This window comes from Meleagris gallopavo, chromosome 10 (assembly GCF_000146605.3).
Source record: "Meleagris gallopavo isolate NT-WF06-2002-E0010 breed Aviagen turkey brand Nicholas breeding stock chromosome 10, Turkey_5.1, whole genome shotgun sequence".
NCBI classification, from domain to species: domain Eukaryota; kingdom Metazoa; phylum Chordata; class Aves; order Galliformes; family Phasianidae; genus Meleagris; species Meleagris gallopavo.
In genome coordinates this window covers 23,548,096-23,565,203 of record NC_015020.2, presented here as the reverse complement: position 1 = coordinate 23,565,203, position 17,108 = coordinate 23,548,096, and the positions used below count along the sequence as shown (strand labels likewise).

Sequence of the window (17,108 nt, the reverse complement as noted above, 5' to 3'; positions counted from 1 at the left end):
GTGGCTGTGAGTGGGACATTGTAGTTTTCTGAATGCTATTTGTAATTGATTGATTACCACATATGTGGTAATCTGTGATCCTTTTCTAGTTTATAGTTTTCCTATATTTTTCCAAATTTGCATTCTTGTCTCGTGTACGCATAGACTCCATTTGCAGAAAGTATCCTGGGTGCACAGCACAGCTGTGTGCTGCTGCCTGTGACATTCAAATATTACTTGTTGGGATTTCAGAAAAAGTAAGGCAAAGTTTTTCTGGTTTTGAGAGACACAATCAACATCTTAAGCATCTATGACATAGCAACTATGATGAGATATATCGGAACTCAGAAATGCAGAGTGGGATTCTCTCATTTGATCTGTTACCCATCTCTAGAGGTCATGGCTTGTGAGGAGCAGCTGTGGTCCCTTGGTTTGATCAGACCAGGGAAGAGGATATCCTGTGATTCTGAAGCTGCTTGCTTTACTTGTCCTACGTGCTTGCAGCGCTAGGACAGATGCCTTCCTCTTCAGCTCAGAGATGTAGCCAGCCAGACTGGTGTGTGGCCTTTTGACTGCACATAGACTTACAAAGTAGGTGAGAGGTGGATGTGCCTTAAGCCTCCCCACGCCATATGAGTGCATGGAGAGCTGCCAAAACATCCAGCATGCAGCATCACAGGCCTTGGGACTGCGGACAGTTCTGCAGTTACTTGATTTCCTCTTTTGTTTGGCTACGGATGGGATGATGATAATACACTGTCATTTTTTAAGGTTGTATATAATTGTATGTGTTTAGAATCTTAGACTTTGCTGTGTTAAGGGTGTATTCATTGCTCAGGGAATTGTTCTGAGTGTTAGCTTTATTGGACAGCAAGCCAAAAAAGTTCACAAATTTTTTAAGCTTTTAATGAAATTTTTGCTTTTGTATTGAAGTGCTGTTTTCCATGTTCGAAGTTTATATTGTGGTACCTGAAATAAAAGTATTAGGAAGAGGAATGGACAGTTTGCCTTCAAATCTATTGTTGTTTTTTTTAGTGTGTGCAGTTGGAGGTACTCAGCACCTTCAGTAAATGCCATTGGGTGCACTGATGTACAAATCTGCAGCAGTAATCTTATTTTACTAAACAGTGACGAAATTTTCTCTGTTCAATCTTTTCTCATGTATTTTCAGAGAAAGCTTCTTGCTATCTACCTCCACCATGATGAAAGCGTACTAACCAATGTCTTTTGCTCACAAATGCTGTGTGCTGAATCTATTGTCTCATATCTGAGTCAGAACTTCATAACCTGGGCGTGGGACATGACAAAAGAAGCAAATAGAGCAAGGTAAGGCTCTTTGGACTGTAAGTGGAGAAGCTTATCTCTGTGTCACCTCTGTGTATCAAATGTCTTGTTGCTTGGTATTTATTTGCATTAAAAACGTGTTTGTTCGTAGCTGATCAGTGAAATCGTGCTGTCTGATATGCATTGGGAATTGAGCCTTCCTTGTTCTCATTTCAAATTGACTTATTCCTGAGTAGGAAAAATAGTTCAATAAATCAGTTCTTTTTATTGTTTCAGAGTTTATTCTGCAAACATTGTGCTGGAACCATTTCTTCAACATGTGTATTGTAGTGCAGGTATATACTACACTACTACTGCATATGTAGGACTGTCTGGGTAATGCTTTGAAATAACTAATTTTACTAGTGGAAGTCTTTCTTTGTGTGAAAATAACATTAATTTGGTAAATACATATTAAAAACAGATTAGAAAAAGAAATTAAAGCTTACAAATCGTACAGAATTTTTTTGAACTCCAAGTTGCTTCCAGAACATTCCATTGGTGGTGTTTGAATAAGTTTTAATACAAACTGTAAATGAAAAACTTAACTGTATCTTAGGCCATCATGCTACTGATGTGTAAAGGAGCTAAAAAATGGTAGATCACACTTCCTTCTACTTCCTTCTACTTCTTTTTGGCTGTTACCAACAAATTTTCATATCTTAATGCATTTTTCTCCTTTAGTTATTTAGCAGTTGATCATAAACTGTTGAAAATTCCAATTTTCTGACTATTTCTGGAAATTGGGCCTGTCTGGTTTTCTGACTTGGCTGCTGTTTCATCACCATTGCTTACACAGAAGGCTACTTGGATAATGCTTCATGTATATTACTATATTGTGATAGTTATTCTATCATGGGAACAAAAGATGCAGCAGTCCTTTTGCCTGGGATAAAGAAGCAATTTTTTACACAATTCCATTGATTAATGAATAATTAAAAGTATATCTTTGTTTATTTTCCTTGTGATTTGCTAGAAATTGGCTATTGCTATATAGCATTCATGCATTCATATTCTTAAATATTTAAATTATATCTAATGTTTCTTTACATTAAGTTGGCAAGGGAGAACAGAACAATCTCCTTGTCTAACAGTATGCTTTATAAATGACTCTTACGTTTCATAGGAATTCCTCATTAGATCTTCTGCGTTTTGTCACTGTATGAATCTGTGATTATGATCCTAGTTTAATTTATTCTATAGAAAGTTGAAGATTGTTGGGGAAAAAAAACAAACAGGAAAGAGAGGAAGAAGAAACATCTAGAGTCTTTCATGGGCCCAAATACATAGACGGGAAACTTGCTTAAGTCTTTTGGTATTGCCATTCACTGGCAGTAAGGAGCCTCCTCCTTTTCTTTTATCCCGCAACTTGGTGTAGAAGGAAACACTATTTCTAAACCATCTGTAGTGGCTAAGTTCAGCTGACTACCTGCTGTTCTATTGTTTGGTTTTCTATTTAATTCTCTAGTTTCTTTTATTTTACAATGACAAAAAATTGCAGTGTAGTTTCTTTTGAAAAACTGTGTTTGAGGGCTTTTTTATGACTGACGATCAACAGCCATGTAATTGCTTTGTTGTGTTTTACTAAAGAAATCTATTAAGTAGCACAACTTTGATACACTAGTAATAAGAGTTTGCAGGTTACAGAGACACCTGTGGTGACCAAAGCGACAGAAGCTGCTTATTAGAAAGAGCCTGTACAGCTGTGTCCTATTAACTCCTTATGACACTTCTTAAAACACAAAATAAAGGGCTTGTTTAAGTCTTTATAGCTATTCTCAATGAACCTGGTCACTGATTGTGTAGTACGATAGGGTTTTTAAGCCTTTTTTTTTTTTTTTTTTGCTTTCTATTAACAACAGCAAAGAAACTGTCATATTAACAGTGAGGTCAAAAAATACTAAGGGGTGAACAAGGCAGGCTGACTTGAATTGGAATAATTTGTCATTTGTGCTTAGTATCTTATCCTACTGCTGTGATTTCTTTAGAGGGTTTATGATGCTTCTGTCCCTCTTTGGAAAGTGCCAGTGCACTGTAGGCATTCCCATAAATAAATATGCAGTACCTCTGTTTAGTTACTACACTCCATTATGCAGCATAATGACAATGCTCTTGGAGTACTCTGTTCTGTTTCCCTGCAAATATAGTTGCACGTAGCTTTGTTTGAAGGGTGAGAAAACAAGAGGAACTGTTGGGTTTTTTTTTCATGTTTTCTGCAAATTAATATAACCCAAAGTTATTTATTGGTTCTGGTACAGTGGCATTAGAGTCAAGCCAGCATGGGAAAGCAGGAGGGATCGGGTCAACTTTTTTTGTACTCATAATTAGCAACACCTCAGTGTGAGTACTGAGACAGGTTTTCAGTCCTGTAGATGGACTTCTTTTTATACTTCAGCTTTTTGAGACTCAAAAGGGAAAAGAGTAAGGTAGGGATATAACTTTTTACATTCTTCTTGTATTCCTTTCAAGTTGGGTTGAACCTTGAGCTTAACAATAGCTCTTTGGCTTTCCTCGTGAAGATTTGCTACTGTGCCACTCTCAAGCAGCAGAAATGCAGTTAGAAGTAGTAGTAGTAGTGTCTGCAGTAGTAGCAGTGCCTGACCATAGTAGCACTTTGAGCCAGGCTGCAGCAGCCCACCATTGCATGGGCTGAGTACTGCCTTGAGTTTCTAAAGGGTTTCTGGGGGAGCTCAGCTGCTGGGCCAGACGTGAGCAGCTGTAGTTCTGGCATCCTAGGTCTTCAGAGAGTTGTCTAAACACCGTTATTAGGAAATAATTTTGTGTTTGTGTGTGTATAGTGGGCGTATGTGTGTATATATGTGTGCAAGCACATGTGTAACTACTTTTGTTAATTCATTAATATATATTAACGTAATACATGTACTGGGTATAAATATATGTATATAATGAATATTCATAAATACACGTAGACCTTCACCTGCACACATGCTTTTATGCTTGTACATAGAGCATTTACAAATACAGCTTATGCATAATATTAACAGGTTTCCAAAGTACATGTTTGCTGAGCAAAGCAATGCCCAAACCGTAAAACAGCACCTCAAATGTCGGTAGCAGCTTTTCAGCTTTTGTTATCTTTGCCCTTGGGTGCTGTATTTCAAGGTGTTACCAACTTTTCTCAGGTCTGATGACAGGTGCTTGTTAGTTTTAATGTTCAAATGATAGTTTTTCATTTTGTTTAAGCTTAGGAAAGAGTTAATTGAGCAAAGTGCTTCTCAGCAGCATGTTGTCTTCACCTGCAATTTCCGTCATCAGGTAATTAGCCATATTCACAGCTGCTGACCCTTGGTACTAACCTACTGAATGATGCATGCCTGGATGAAGACCAGTTGACCATACTTCTCTAGCTCCCCAATCCTATTAGATCCTTCAACAAATGTATTGCAGGTGTGGGGTCTGACAGTGCAGGACTTGGTGAGTTAATTTCTCACTGCCTCGTGACGAGTGGCCATAGATATGTTGCTTGCAAAACTGTTGACTTGTTCTTTGGGTATCAAATCCTTAGCAGGTTTTGCAGAACAGTGTGAAAACCCTATCTAGTGTATTTTGTAATATTTAATTTACTTTAATGGCAATACGGTGTGAGTCCATAAAAACAGGTCAAAAGTCTAATTAATGTTTTAAAAATAAAGGCTCGCAAACACCAGGCAAGTTTGTTATTTTCTGTATGGTTTGTTTTGAGGAGGAAGAGGAAAGAAGGTGAGGAGGGAACCCTTCTGTTCCATGATTACATCCCACCCGCTCATTTTCTCCTTTTCTCCTTTGCTTTTGATTTTAGTGGCGGTCTTAACAGAATGTCAAGATCAATTTGCAGCATGGTTTAACTCAAGGTTTGCATTCTGCCAACAGCAATTGTCCTAACGAACAATGCCGTGTGTTCTTGTAACTTCAGAAGCTTTTAGAAGGCTCATGGCAAGGGCAGCATCTAATGACTTTATTAGTGTAGGGTTTCAAAATGGGCTCAGTAATTGTTCACATCTCTTTGTCATCTAGTCATAATTACTGCATAGTATTGTTCAGGGTTGCACTTGTGAATAGTTTCCTAATAGCACTGAAATGAAGAAAAAAGGAAAAGGATAAAAGGTGATTGTCTCTTTAGACAGAGAACAAAACAGCCTGTATATAGATGATGGTTAAACTGTTTATTATATGCCCACTAGAAAAGGTAAACTATCCTTCTTTAAATATTTATATACTTCAAGGTAATTCCATGGTACTAATCTAAAAACGCCCAAATTTGGAAAACTGCAAGGCAGTATAGAATATAGAATGCATTTTAATTTGATTGTGATTAGGAAGATATGGACGTCTCCGCAATATTCAGCTATAAATAGGAGGTGGTCTCTTTGTTTACTTCATTGAATTTTTTACTATGTCATTTTATGAACTTGTGAAAATGCTTTAAAGTCATCTGAAAAAAAATTACTGAAACTCCAGAAACTAACTATGGATACATTTACAAGTGTATATTTTAAGTTCCCATTATAAAAACAAATCCTACAGCAAGTTCTATCCTGCTGTATTCAAACCGTGGTGCGTTGTACTTCTTGAACAGAAAATGGGAAGAAATCAACTTCTGTACCATCCTGTGTAAGAATTGAAGGCAGAAGAATGTGTAGACAAGGCAGACCTGTTGAGCTGCCTTAAGATGGAAGAAAGAACTCATTCACAGGTCCGCTTAAACACAGGATTCCACAGTTGTGCCAGTGAAGTCGAATGGAATGGGAGCTCTAGAGAAACTGAGCTGTGTCTATGAGGGTGTCTAAAACAACCATCAGAAGAAGTCATTCAGCTGGTAGAGTCAGAATTTGTACTAAAATACAGCTGGAAGGCAGTGCTGAATCTCCTTAGTACTGTAGAGTAGAGCACCTGGTGGGGACAAAGCTCTCTGCAGAAGTGTGGGTGTCTGTCCTCCTTGGGTTAAAATGATTCTGCTTTGAGTTCTCTGCTCTCCTCTTTGTTACCACTCTGACTGTCAGCAGGTGTCGGAGAGCTGCAGATAACAGTGTTTAGTCCGTACCTGGCCAGAAGGCTCAAGGGTACTGCGTCATTCCTGACCCACGGCTGTCAGATCTGATCTTTGGTGTGAGGGAGATTTCTCAGCAGCTCTTCTTGACTAGTTCCAGTACTTGGCTTTCACTGCCTCTAGGCAGTTCTCATTAATATTTCACCTGAGTTTCTTAGAGCAATTGGTGACAATTAAATGTTGGTACACTGTTTTTTACTGGTGTACTGTGCCTGAAACTACTTTCTTAGTACTAAATACAGAAAGAGGATTATTTCATGTTGTGCAAACCATGCTTCTGATTATTCACCTCTGTGTCTTCTTCACATCATGAATTTTCTTCCTCCCTATCTACTTGATTCTTACTTTGTATTTGTGGAGCTCTTTTGCTTAGAGAGTTTCAGTGGCTGTGTTGAATTGCATTTATCACGTTGTTTCTCTGATTTCTGAAGATTATTCTTTTACAGGCTCCTAGTGTGCTTTTAGCTTCTCCCACTTCACTACCACATATAAATTCTGTTTTTAAATAGGTTAGTGGTAGAGCTAACTAACAGTCTTAGATATTCCTTAGCAAATCATGTTACGTGTCTTTCTTTACAACAGACTGATGGAAATAACCACTGAAAGGCAAGTGCATCCTTAGGTTTCCACTTTTAGCACAGCATTTGAGCAAGAGGTGCAGATACATTTCATTTATACTTTTACCAGTAATTTTTCCTGGTGTCACTGATACCTGAAAGGATGGATTAATGAGTTTCTAGCTAGATGTATTTTAGACTGAACAGGGTTATAAGGTATTTACCTAATCTGTGTGAACCTGGCAGGATGAAATTAGATCTTCCACGCTATATGAAGAGCTAGATAATCCACTCATCCAAGCTTTACTTTTGCATAAAGAAAAAGTGGATAAAATCAGGTTTTTTACATCTGAATCCCTGGATGTTTTGCTTATGGATACTTAGAGAATATCCACACCATTTGATTCAGGCTGCTTTGTAAATCTTTAGACCATACCTTGTGTCTGTTGCTTATCATCCTTTGTATTTCAGTCAACAGCTGTGACCCCCCCCCAGTGTGGGTAAGACATTAACTCTGTATTATGACGACTGTGGATAGCAAGCTTATTTAAATATACCATTTCCTGACCTCAACTTTTACTTTTTTTAAAATGTAAATACCTTATACAAAAATGTTATTTTTACATTAACATTTTAATGAGTTTTATGTTGATTTTGCACAGTATATAATTATTATTAAAAATAATCAGGAATATTGCAAGTTTAATATTCATCATTGTTTTCCTCATGCACAAAAAAAGAAATCTCAACTTTTTCACAGCCATTTCTGAAGTTTTGAAGTTTCTAAAAAGTAAGGTTAGCCTTGGGAAGCACCTGCCTGAAAATAAAGCTCCCTTTTTCCACCCAGCGTCATCTGAATTGTGCTGAACATAATTTCAGACTGACAGGGAATAAATGTTTTGGAAGAAGTTACCATCACTATAAAGAAGTCTTTCCTCATGTCTGTATGGAACTTCCTGTGTTTCAGTTTGTGCCATTGCCTTTTGGCCAATCTCTGGGCACCACCCATAACAGCCTGTCCACATTCACTTGATCCCGACCCATTAAGGTATTTGGAAGTCTCACAGAGATCAAAAGCTTCCCGGAGATCAAAAAGTCTTGAGGTCTGAGATTGTCCACTTTGGACAATGAGCACTTTGGCCAAAAGTGGCCACTTTTATTCTTAAAAACAAAAGCTGCATGTTCTCGTAAGAACCACGTTATTGCTGAATCCATGTGTTTGCAAAGCTCTATGCAACGTATCCATGATCAGGAGCTACTATAGACCATAGACTGGAGATGTAACAAATGTTCCCTTTGCTTTTGAGGCTCAGTAATATTTAAAACTTTTTTCTGTGGATTTTTGAAGCTGTTATTTTTCTGTCATTGTCACTCTAGAAGCTTTTTTAAAGTATTATTAAATTGCATTTCATGATGGAATTACATGAAAATGTAATGCCAGGAGTATATTTCAATATCACTTGTTCTATATTAGCTGTTAGGAAATGGTCTTATATGGGAAATTTTTGTACAAGATGTGAGAAGCATGAGAGCTCTCTTGCAGGCTGTCACAAATTGTTTTGGTCCTATTCACGTATTTCTGAAGATAGCAAATATTAGTACAAAGTAGATTTTTTGCTAGATATGAGTATGGGAGCAAGTAAAAAGGTCAGCAATTACAGAATCAGGAAAGGCTGAAAAGAAAAAAAATGGCAAACTTAATTAAGTAGTTGCAAAATCTATTAAAAGGCATTAGGTCAAATGGAAAGGTGATCATGAATGAAAGTTCCTTTCTACCCATGTAGTAAACAGGAAGGAAGAGATGTTATGAGAAATAGCTCAGCACTCTCATAGCACTGCCCTGCTACGGGTGGGCGTGTGTGAGTGATTCCTGCTGAGCAGCAGTCATGCAGTGCAGGTGCTGGAGGTTGCTGGTGGTATCTCTACATTCTTTACATCTCCAAACTACCCATACATTTCTTATTGGCTTTCCTATGTTTTAGTTCAGTGGGCACATGGAGTTGTATCTGCCACTGATGTTTACAGCTTTGAAGTACTTACTGGCTACCCCTGCTTCGTAGAATCATAGACTCTCAGAATGGATTGGGCTGGGAGGGACCTTAAAGCCCATCTTGTTCCAACCCTCCTGCTTTGGGCAGCAACCACCGGATTGGGCTGCCCTGCAGTCATAGTTGTGCTCCAGAATGAAGTCAGGAGGGTATTTTATACTTTCAGCGCCTCAAAGAAGCGCAGTGTTGTACTCAGGAGGCTTCTCAGTTTTTAGAGATTTTATTAGGTTTAATATATGTTGATTAAAAAAATATATACCTTTTTGAATCTTTTCTGTATCTTTTGAGAAGAAATGACTTAGAGTGCTTGACATTTTAATGCAGTCTGTCTTTTCAAATAGATTTGGCTTCTAATGCATGTGACAACAGGACTTTGCTCTTCAGTTAGAGCATACATTTCCGAGTAGTTGTTACCTAAAATATTATCATAAGGCATAAGAAAACACACGATTTAAGTTGCCTTTCATGAACATAATTAAGAATTAATAAGCCTGTACCAGTGGCTAGTCCTCAGAATTTCCACTGTTTTGCCTTTTGTGACCCGTGTTATTAAAAGTCCATTATTTTTACAGACTTTATTAAATTGGATCTTATTAAAGCATTCTATATTTGCATTTGGTCTTTCATAATTCATTATTATTATGACATTTACTTTTTACCATCAGATCTGAAAACATATCATAAGCTACCCTTTTCTCTTGAAAGAAATGCTAATTTCAAACAGTCCTCTAATGGAAGAGAAAAGCTTTATCAGTTTTTTCATTTATTCAAGATCGTGTTAAGAATACTAATGCTAGACTTCTGTATGCTAATATCCAAGAGCTTTTTTGGTCAAAAGCTTAGAATTATTGTTTTTAGACCACGCTGCTAAGTGTGTCACTGACAGGGTACTGGCACAAAAGAAAAGACAATTTTGAAGCACCCTTTAATTCTCTGACTGATAAAAACGTTTTCTTAAATTACGCTTTCATATGAAATTATACTATTTTGATACTTCCTCATGTTTACTAGGTAATATCTTCTTCTTTAGAAGTTTTTAACAATTCATTTAGCATGATCTTTCTTGGGGGGGATTGGTTTTGTATTACAGCTTGCAGAGCACTGTATCAGAAAATGGGATTCTCCATTGAATAAATCACCATCTCTCCTAGTTACTGTTTCAATGTAGGCGATCTGTAGTCTATCATATTTGTAAATATTGTCTAGAATTCTCTAGAATTGAATGCAGAAGCCTACATGTTATGCAGTGGCACTCAGTTAAACTGCTGAATAGCATAAGTATTTTTTAAACAGTAACTTCAAAACCAACTCCCTTGTGTTAACTACTGTTTTTTTTCCCCCATGTAGGTTTCTGACAATGTGCACAAGGCACTTTGGGAGTGTTGTAGCCCAAACAATTCGAACTCAGAAGACGGATCAGTTTCCACTTTTCCTTATTATTATGGGAAAACGTTCATCTAATGAAGTATTGAATGTAATACAAGGTATGGCTCTTGCTTTATATTGAAAATAACTCTTAAGTGGGTATTGAAAGTGTTTGAAGACATCTTGTGACTGTTTCTTTTCTTAAGATGTTCAGAAAGTGAATTTATCACACCCAAGAAACCTGCAGTTGCTGCGGTGTGAAAGGCTATTATTCATAAGGCATTCTTTAGCATACTGTTAGAGATTGAATTTGCCATGAATGATGTAGTTTAGGTTTTTTATTTTTAAAAGTAGAAACCAAATCTCCCAAACCAGGAGTTACTTGTAGTTTTCCAAACATATAACCAGATAAATCCCCGAGTCTTCAAAATATTTTCTCTGGGATTTTCTGTGTTGCACCAGCATCATTCGTTCTGTGAGTAGCTCCTTGTCAATTTACAGACTCTAATTGTGTGTAGCGGGATAATATTTGAACATCAGTTGCTTTTTCAGACCTGCCTGTGGTGTTGAGATCCCAAACGGGATCAGAACTTTAAGTTGCTAATAGAATTTTATATGAACTAAGCTCTCTGGTTGAACATGAGCAGTTCTCTCCAGCATTGCTGTTCTCCTATTTCTGACAGTAAGGTGACTCAGGTGTGGGACGACTTTCAGCTGTTCTCAGTAACTCTTCAAATTAAAATGCATCACAGGATGGGTATCTCCCATTTCTTCTTCCTCCACAAGGTTGTGTTCATGACACTGTGTCTTTGTTTATTCTTTTTATCCAGAAGTTCTTATTCTAATATTCTTATTTTTCTGAGGAAATTCACCCTGAGGAAATGCTGCCTTTTACAGGCAGTGCAACTGTTTCTTTCTGCATGTGAGATTAGTCATTTTCGTGAGGAGTTTGCAGTCCTCGTTCCTGTGGCCAAAACAATTAATTTTGCATGGATTTTTGTCTCTTTAGTGCAAAGTACAGCACAACACTGATTCATGGTATGCCTATTAATTATTTAAAAAGTAATAAATAAGAAAAATTAAAAAACATAACAAAGAACATAGTAATTTTCTTGTTTTTATAACTCCTTAGCATTGTTGAGCATTCGTATAACTTGAAGCACCTGTATTATCCCACTCAAGTCAGTGGTGCCTACTGACTTGAATTACTCAACTGTGAGAAAATTGGTAGCTCGGAGCCATAAAATAATGTAGTTTTATATTAAGAAATGATTCAGATTATTTCATTGCATTCACTAAGTTTTAATTATGTATGTTTAAATAACTTTAGCACTGAAGTGATAATCAGTTACAACCTTAAATAAATTTATCCCTGGATTCAAATTCTATCAAACCCAAATGTTCTATGCTTGTTACTTTCCCACGAATTCAGACATTGGTATCTTTTAACTATTTATCCACAAATGAATGGTATTCTCTGGAGTCATGCATGTTGTAGCACTCAGGATAAAATTTTCTGCTAAGGTAGCAAATGCTAGAAATGGGAACAATGAGGGCCTTTGAGGGCAGGGTGAGAAGGCACTGTTTGCAGAAGAGATACAGCAACGCAGAAACTTAAGTCCTAAAGGCATTTATTGAAATGCAGGCTGCCAAAGGTTGCTTTTGCTTTTTATTTTTTACTGGGATTGGAAACTATGGGTTTGGTTTTGTTTTCTTTATTGGTACTGTTGCTTCTGGTTAGGGTCCTCCTTTTAAAATTTTGACCATCATTGTCAGTATAAATGTAGCTCTTAATAGCTTTGTTCTGTCAGTGTCCAAAGACTATTGAAGTTGGCAGATGCCATTAGTTTATAGCAAATTTCTCACAGAGAAATAGTCATAGCTTTGAAGTACAGTCTGGTCTTGAGACTAAGAGAAACCAAAGTCTGAGTGCATCTTGGTAGGGAGTTAAAATAATATTTCAATCTTACTGAAAACCAAACACACACTGCTAGAAAACATGAGGAGGGTTGGGGTTAGGGTTGCCCTGGTTTTATTCAAGAATTCTAAGCTTGTAAAAATCATGTCAAGGAGCCACAGATGTACTACTTATCTCTAACATGCAAAAATAAACCAATATTTCAGACTTGAACCACTCAAAATTTTAGCCTATGATCAACATCTGCTTGCAAAAACAATTCTGAATTTTCAGTTAAAATAATTCTACTGAGATACTTGAGATATTTCTTCTGACTTTTTTGAACTGGCTCTTTCTTACAGATTAATTCTAGGATGACTTTTTTTATTATTTTTTAATAACTTTAATGCTCTGAATTTCTGTGGTCTTCCTTTGTTGCTAGGTAACACGACAGTGGATGAACTAATGATGAGGCTGATGGCTGCAATGGAGATCTTCAGTGCCCAGCAGCAGGAAGATATAAAGGATGAGGTGAGAGTTGAAAGTTACTGCAGGTGCCTACTGGCTTCCAAAAATCACTGGGGATGCAAAAATAACCAAATGTCTCTTTAGCCAATGAAAGTGGGTATGGCACATTTTAATGTGCCTCTTCTGATACCTGAGATAAAAACAATGTCTCTTTTGTGTATGTAGTTAGGTCTCTTTTAAAAAGAATACCTCTTCCTTATTGGTTTACTGTTATTTGCATATTTGTTTCCTTTCTCTGATTATTAGTCATGAGCAACTCTTTGCTTTTGCAGTAGAATATGCTCACAGAAGGAAACAGCAATCAGGTTTTTTTCCAGTGACCAGATTAAGCTGTAGGTAGAAAGGAAAAATAGATTTATATGTCTGAAGTGTACTTGTTTAAAGGGAGATTTAAAAGCCATCTTGAAAACCAGAACTATGCCAATACAGAATCACCATTCAGAACAATGCAGAATGGGTAAGTGATGACACAACTTTTCAAAAACAGTGTTTCGAGTGCAAAGAAGACACAGTGAGGAGTGCAACTGAGACTGTTTATCTGTTTCTCTGTAAATTGAGAGTGACATTTCGAAGTAATGACATACTTAGGAATTTATAATAATTGGTGTGTTGCCATTCAAGATTATTCTTATCCTTTTGTGTACACATTGACTGACAATAATTCACTAAACACATTCTTCACATTTAAATCTTCTATCCTCTTAGTATGAGATTTTCTGATTATGGTTATAATAATATGAAGGCATGGTACCAGCACAATATTTTTTCTCCTTTATTTATGCTATCACTGTTAAAGAAAATTGACTTTGATTTTGTTAATACTGAACACAACTTGTAACATGAGAATTACAACAAAAATCCAAGACATTATATGATTGAATTCTTTTATCATATTTTAGCAGCAATACGTTGGGTATAGATTAATTTTTTTTATGCTTTAAAAAGAAGGTAAAATTCTGAAAAAGACTCAGAACTGGAAATTACAAAAGCTGTCGGAAAGGAAGGAAATAGAAGGAAAGAAGGACATACTAAGGCAGGGGTTTAAGAACAGATAAGAGATAGGAGAAGAAAGTAGGAGTGAAGAAAGGGTATAGAAACTGAAGTGAAATAGAAGGAGGAACAGGGGACTAGAACAGTTGTCCAGAGCAGGGGAGATCAGTGTGGAGGAGAGAAAAAGGTGGAAGTCAAGTGAGATAGTTATAATCCCATCCTGGATGAAACCATGTGGGTTTGCAACTGAGAAGGATGTGGGCATGAGGGAGACAAAGCTTAAAGAAAGAGAAGGCCTGGAAGCATTGAGGCTGTGATGGCAGAACTGGCAACTGGCTTCTGTGTTGTGAGTTGCTGGGAACCCTTCCCTGTATGACCAAGAAAAGTGACAGCCTATAATACATGTCCCCAGAGCGATAGGTACTTCTCTCTATGGAGAATGACCTGGTGGACAACAGTTTGGCCATGAGCCAGCAGTTGCCTTGTGGCCAAGAAGGCCAGTGGTATCCTTGGGGGTGATTAAAAAGAACATAGCCAGCAGGTCAAGGGAGGTGATCCTCCCCCTTTACTCCACCCTGACGAGGCCACATTTGGAGTACTATGTCCAGTTCTTGGCTCTTAAGTTCAAGAAAGATAGGGAACTTCCAGAAAGAGCCCAGCAGCGGGCCGCAAAGATGGTGGGGGTATGGAGCATTTCCTGTGCAGGGAAAGATTGTGAAGCCTAGGGCTGTTCAGCCTGGAGAAGTCTGAGAGGGGATTTTAATAATGCTTATAATTATCTAAAGGATGGGAGGCATAAAGATGGGGTCAGATGCTTTTTGATAGTGCCCAGTGGCAGGACAAGGGAAAATGGGCACAAACTGGAAGACAGGAAGTTCCATGTGAACATGAGGAAAAGCTTCTTTACTTTGAGGGTGACAGAAACTGGGACAGACTTCCCAGAGAGCTGATGGAGTCTCTTTTGGAAAAGGTCCCTTCCAACCCCTACAATTCTGTGATTCTCATGACTTGTTATTCTAAGTGCTCTACCTACATAGGAGAACAGAAAAATGTTAGATATTCCTCTAAAGTCTGTCTTCATCTAAGTCTTCTGTAGTCTTTTTTTCACATTTCCTGAGAGTCCATAGACATTTCTTACTTCTTAAGAAGTTTAGCTTAGTATTGTTGTTTTGTTTTTCCTAACATGCCTTGAATTTCAGAAAACTAATGGAAAATTTCATAAATTTCAGGGGCAGCAGATTTTCAGGTGCTGTGAGTTCTATACACAAACAGAATATTTACTTGGAACTTGACTTCACTTGTTACAAGCAAATGGGAAAGGTGATCTCAGAAACTTCTGCCTTTGAAGCAGGAAATTTAAAGATGAAAAATGACTGTAATAAGTATTCTAGAGAGAGGAGAATTTGGCAAGCAGTCTGTAGTCAGTGGAAAGCTTTCACCTGAAAAAAAAAAAAAAAAGGCTTTTTGTGATTCGCAACATAACATGTAGCTTTCTTTAAGTCATGTACTTGACAACTTACAGTATTCAGATATCATCACCTTTTCTTTTTTAAGCTCTTGTTGCAGTTGGTGCATGTTTTTCCCAAATATGGCAATAGCAAACAGGATACAGAGTCCGGTTTCTGTTACTGTTTTCTTAATAGCAACAGTAAGTCATCGTAAACCACAAGAAGATAAGCTGAGAATTCTTTTGTGCTTTAAAAAGAGAAGTCATCTATATAGCTTTGCTGTAAGCTGAAGTGTGTGTGAGAGAGAAACTGAACTGAAAACACTTGTAAATAACAGCATGTAAATGTTAGTGAGTCAGTTTACACAGCTGAACTTCTCCATTTTGGATTTTTAACTTGCATGCCCATGAAAGCTTCAAACAAAGCTATTGCATAATTCTGTTTAGCACAGCATGTTTTGCAGTGCCCTCTGATGGTTATTTCAGTACAGGATGACTATTACCACAGCCTTCTCATGCTACAGGTGTTTGTTGTGATGCTGGTTGTAGCTGTTCAGGTGTCACCTAGCAGTCAGCATGTGGCTCACCAAGGTATTGTAGGCTGGATGCTCAGAACACCGTCACCAACTTACCTCAGCAAAGTGAGTCATTTTGTTACTGGGTGTAATAGTATGACTAGCTAAATCCTAGGCTTTTGCATCCATGTGTTAATAAAATTTACTGATTTAGCCTCACACAATTTTAATTAGGCAAAATGGGATGCATTTCCATAGGGAATCCATTCCATCATTTAGCCAGTGATTGGATTTAAGGGTTTATCTGTACTATTTGATTAAGCTTTTTCTTACATAGTCTCCAAAGAAGTATGTTAAAAAATACTGAGATGTGTACATGTAGTCAGAGTAATCCAGCATGCTTGTCTTGAGGTACAGGTGGTCCAAATTTAAGCATCTGTTCTCTCTCCCAAGGTTTTTTAAAGTGGGACAAATCTTCTTCCCTTCTTCCTTTTCTCTCCTGGTTTTCTGGGCCAGTCACATACCACTGGACCCCTTTGATTGCTGTGTGACAGCTGTGTGGACCAGATGACATTTCAGAAACCTCCTCCCTTTTTTGGGCCACACTGTTGATGTGCCAGACACGTGGCCTGGCTGTCACACTGTCTGTTTTTGTAAGTTTGGTACTTAGATTGCCATAGTAAAGAGCTACAAATAATAACATGGTCAACAATGTACTGATGTTGTCCTAATGTGGCACTTTTGGTAAGAAGTGGCCAATGGATAATTGAATAGTAGAGTCAACAGCAACAGCAGCAGCAAAGCCACCTGACCAGATATGGTCCCACCCCTGTCAGGGTGGTCAGGTCTAGGACCTGCTGATCCAGCCACAGACTACATATGCAAAATTATTCTGAACAAGTTAATAGATGCATTTAATATAAAGTAACAGTGGTTTACCAGCTCCCAGGGAAATAGTTCTATGAGTTTCAGGCTCCAAGTGGTATAATAGGCTTCACAAACAATTTTATACATCTAACAGAAATACTTTCCTTTTCTAACCATGCCTACTCCCATGGGCCACACTAGAAATGTTTATACATTAACGATTGTTGGGCAGCAGGGTTGGGGAATTTTTCAAAGAGGAAATAAATGCCACTAAAGAGTTTCTTCTGTAAGTGAAAGAGAGTGTCAAAGCAGAGAACTGGCCTCCGCCAATGTTGATCAAGGTGTGAATTGATATTTATCAGGGATTGACTTTGAAAGGAGTGCATGGTATCAGTTCCTCTTAAGTGTCAGTACCTGCTACTGGACTCTGACAAGAAAAATTATAATTGTAAAATATTGTACGCCCTGGAATGTCCATTTGCAAACATTCTGTTTGCTTGCTTACTCTAATTTGATAGTTAAATAATCATCTCAGCATTGCATGA

General features: G+C 37.6%; 1 protein-coding gene across 1 annotated transcript in view; it reads left to right on the top strand.

The window, feature by feature from the left end:
• The first annotated feature begins 1,123 nt into the window (after positions 1-1,123).
• The window catches only part of FAF1 (Fas associated factor 1), a 41,054-nt gene continuing 25,069 nt past the window's right edge, over positions 1,124-17,108 (top strand). Inside the window, exons 1-3 of the mRNA XM_010716134.2 lie at positions 1,124-1,305; positions 10,302-10,438; positions 12,659-12,747. Of these exons, the coding sequence (XP_010714436.1) occupies positions 1,139-1,305; positions 10,302-10,438; positions 12,659-12,747 (393 nt within the window). The 5' untranslated portion in view covers positions 1,124-1,138. The remainder of the gene's footprint in view (positions 1,306-10,301; positions 10,439-12,658; positions 12,748-17,108) is intronic.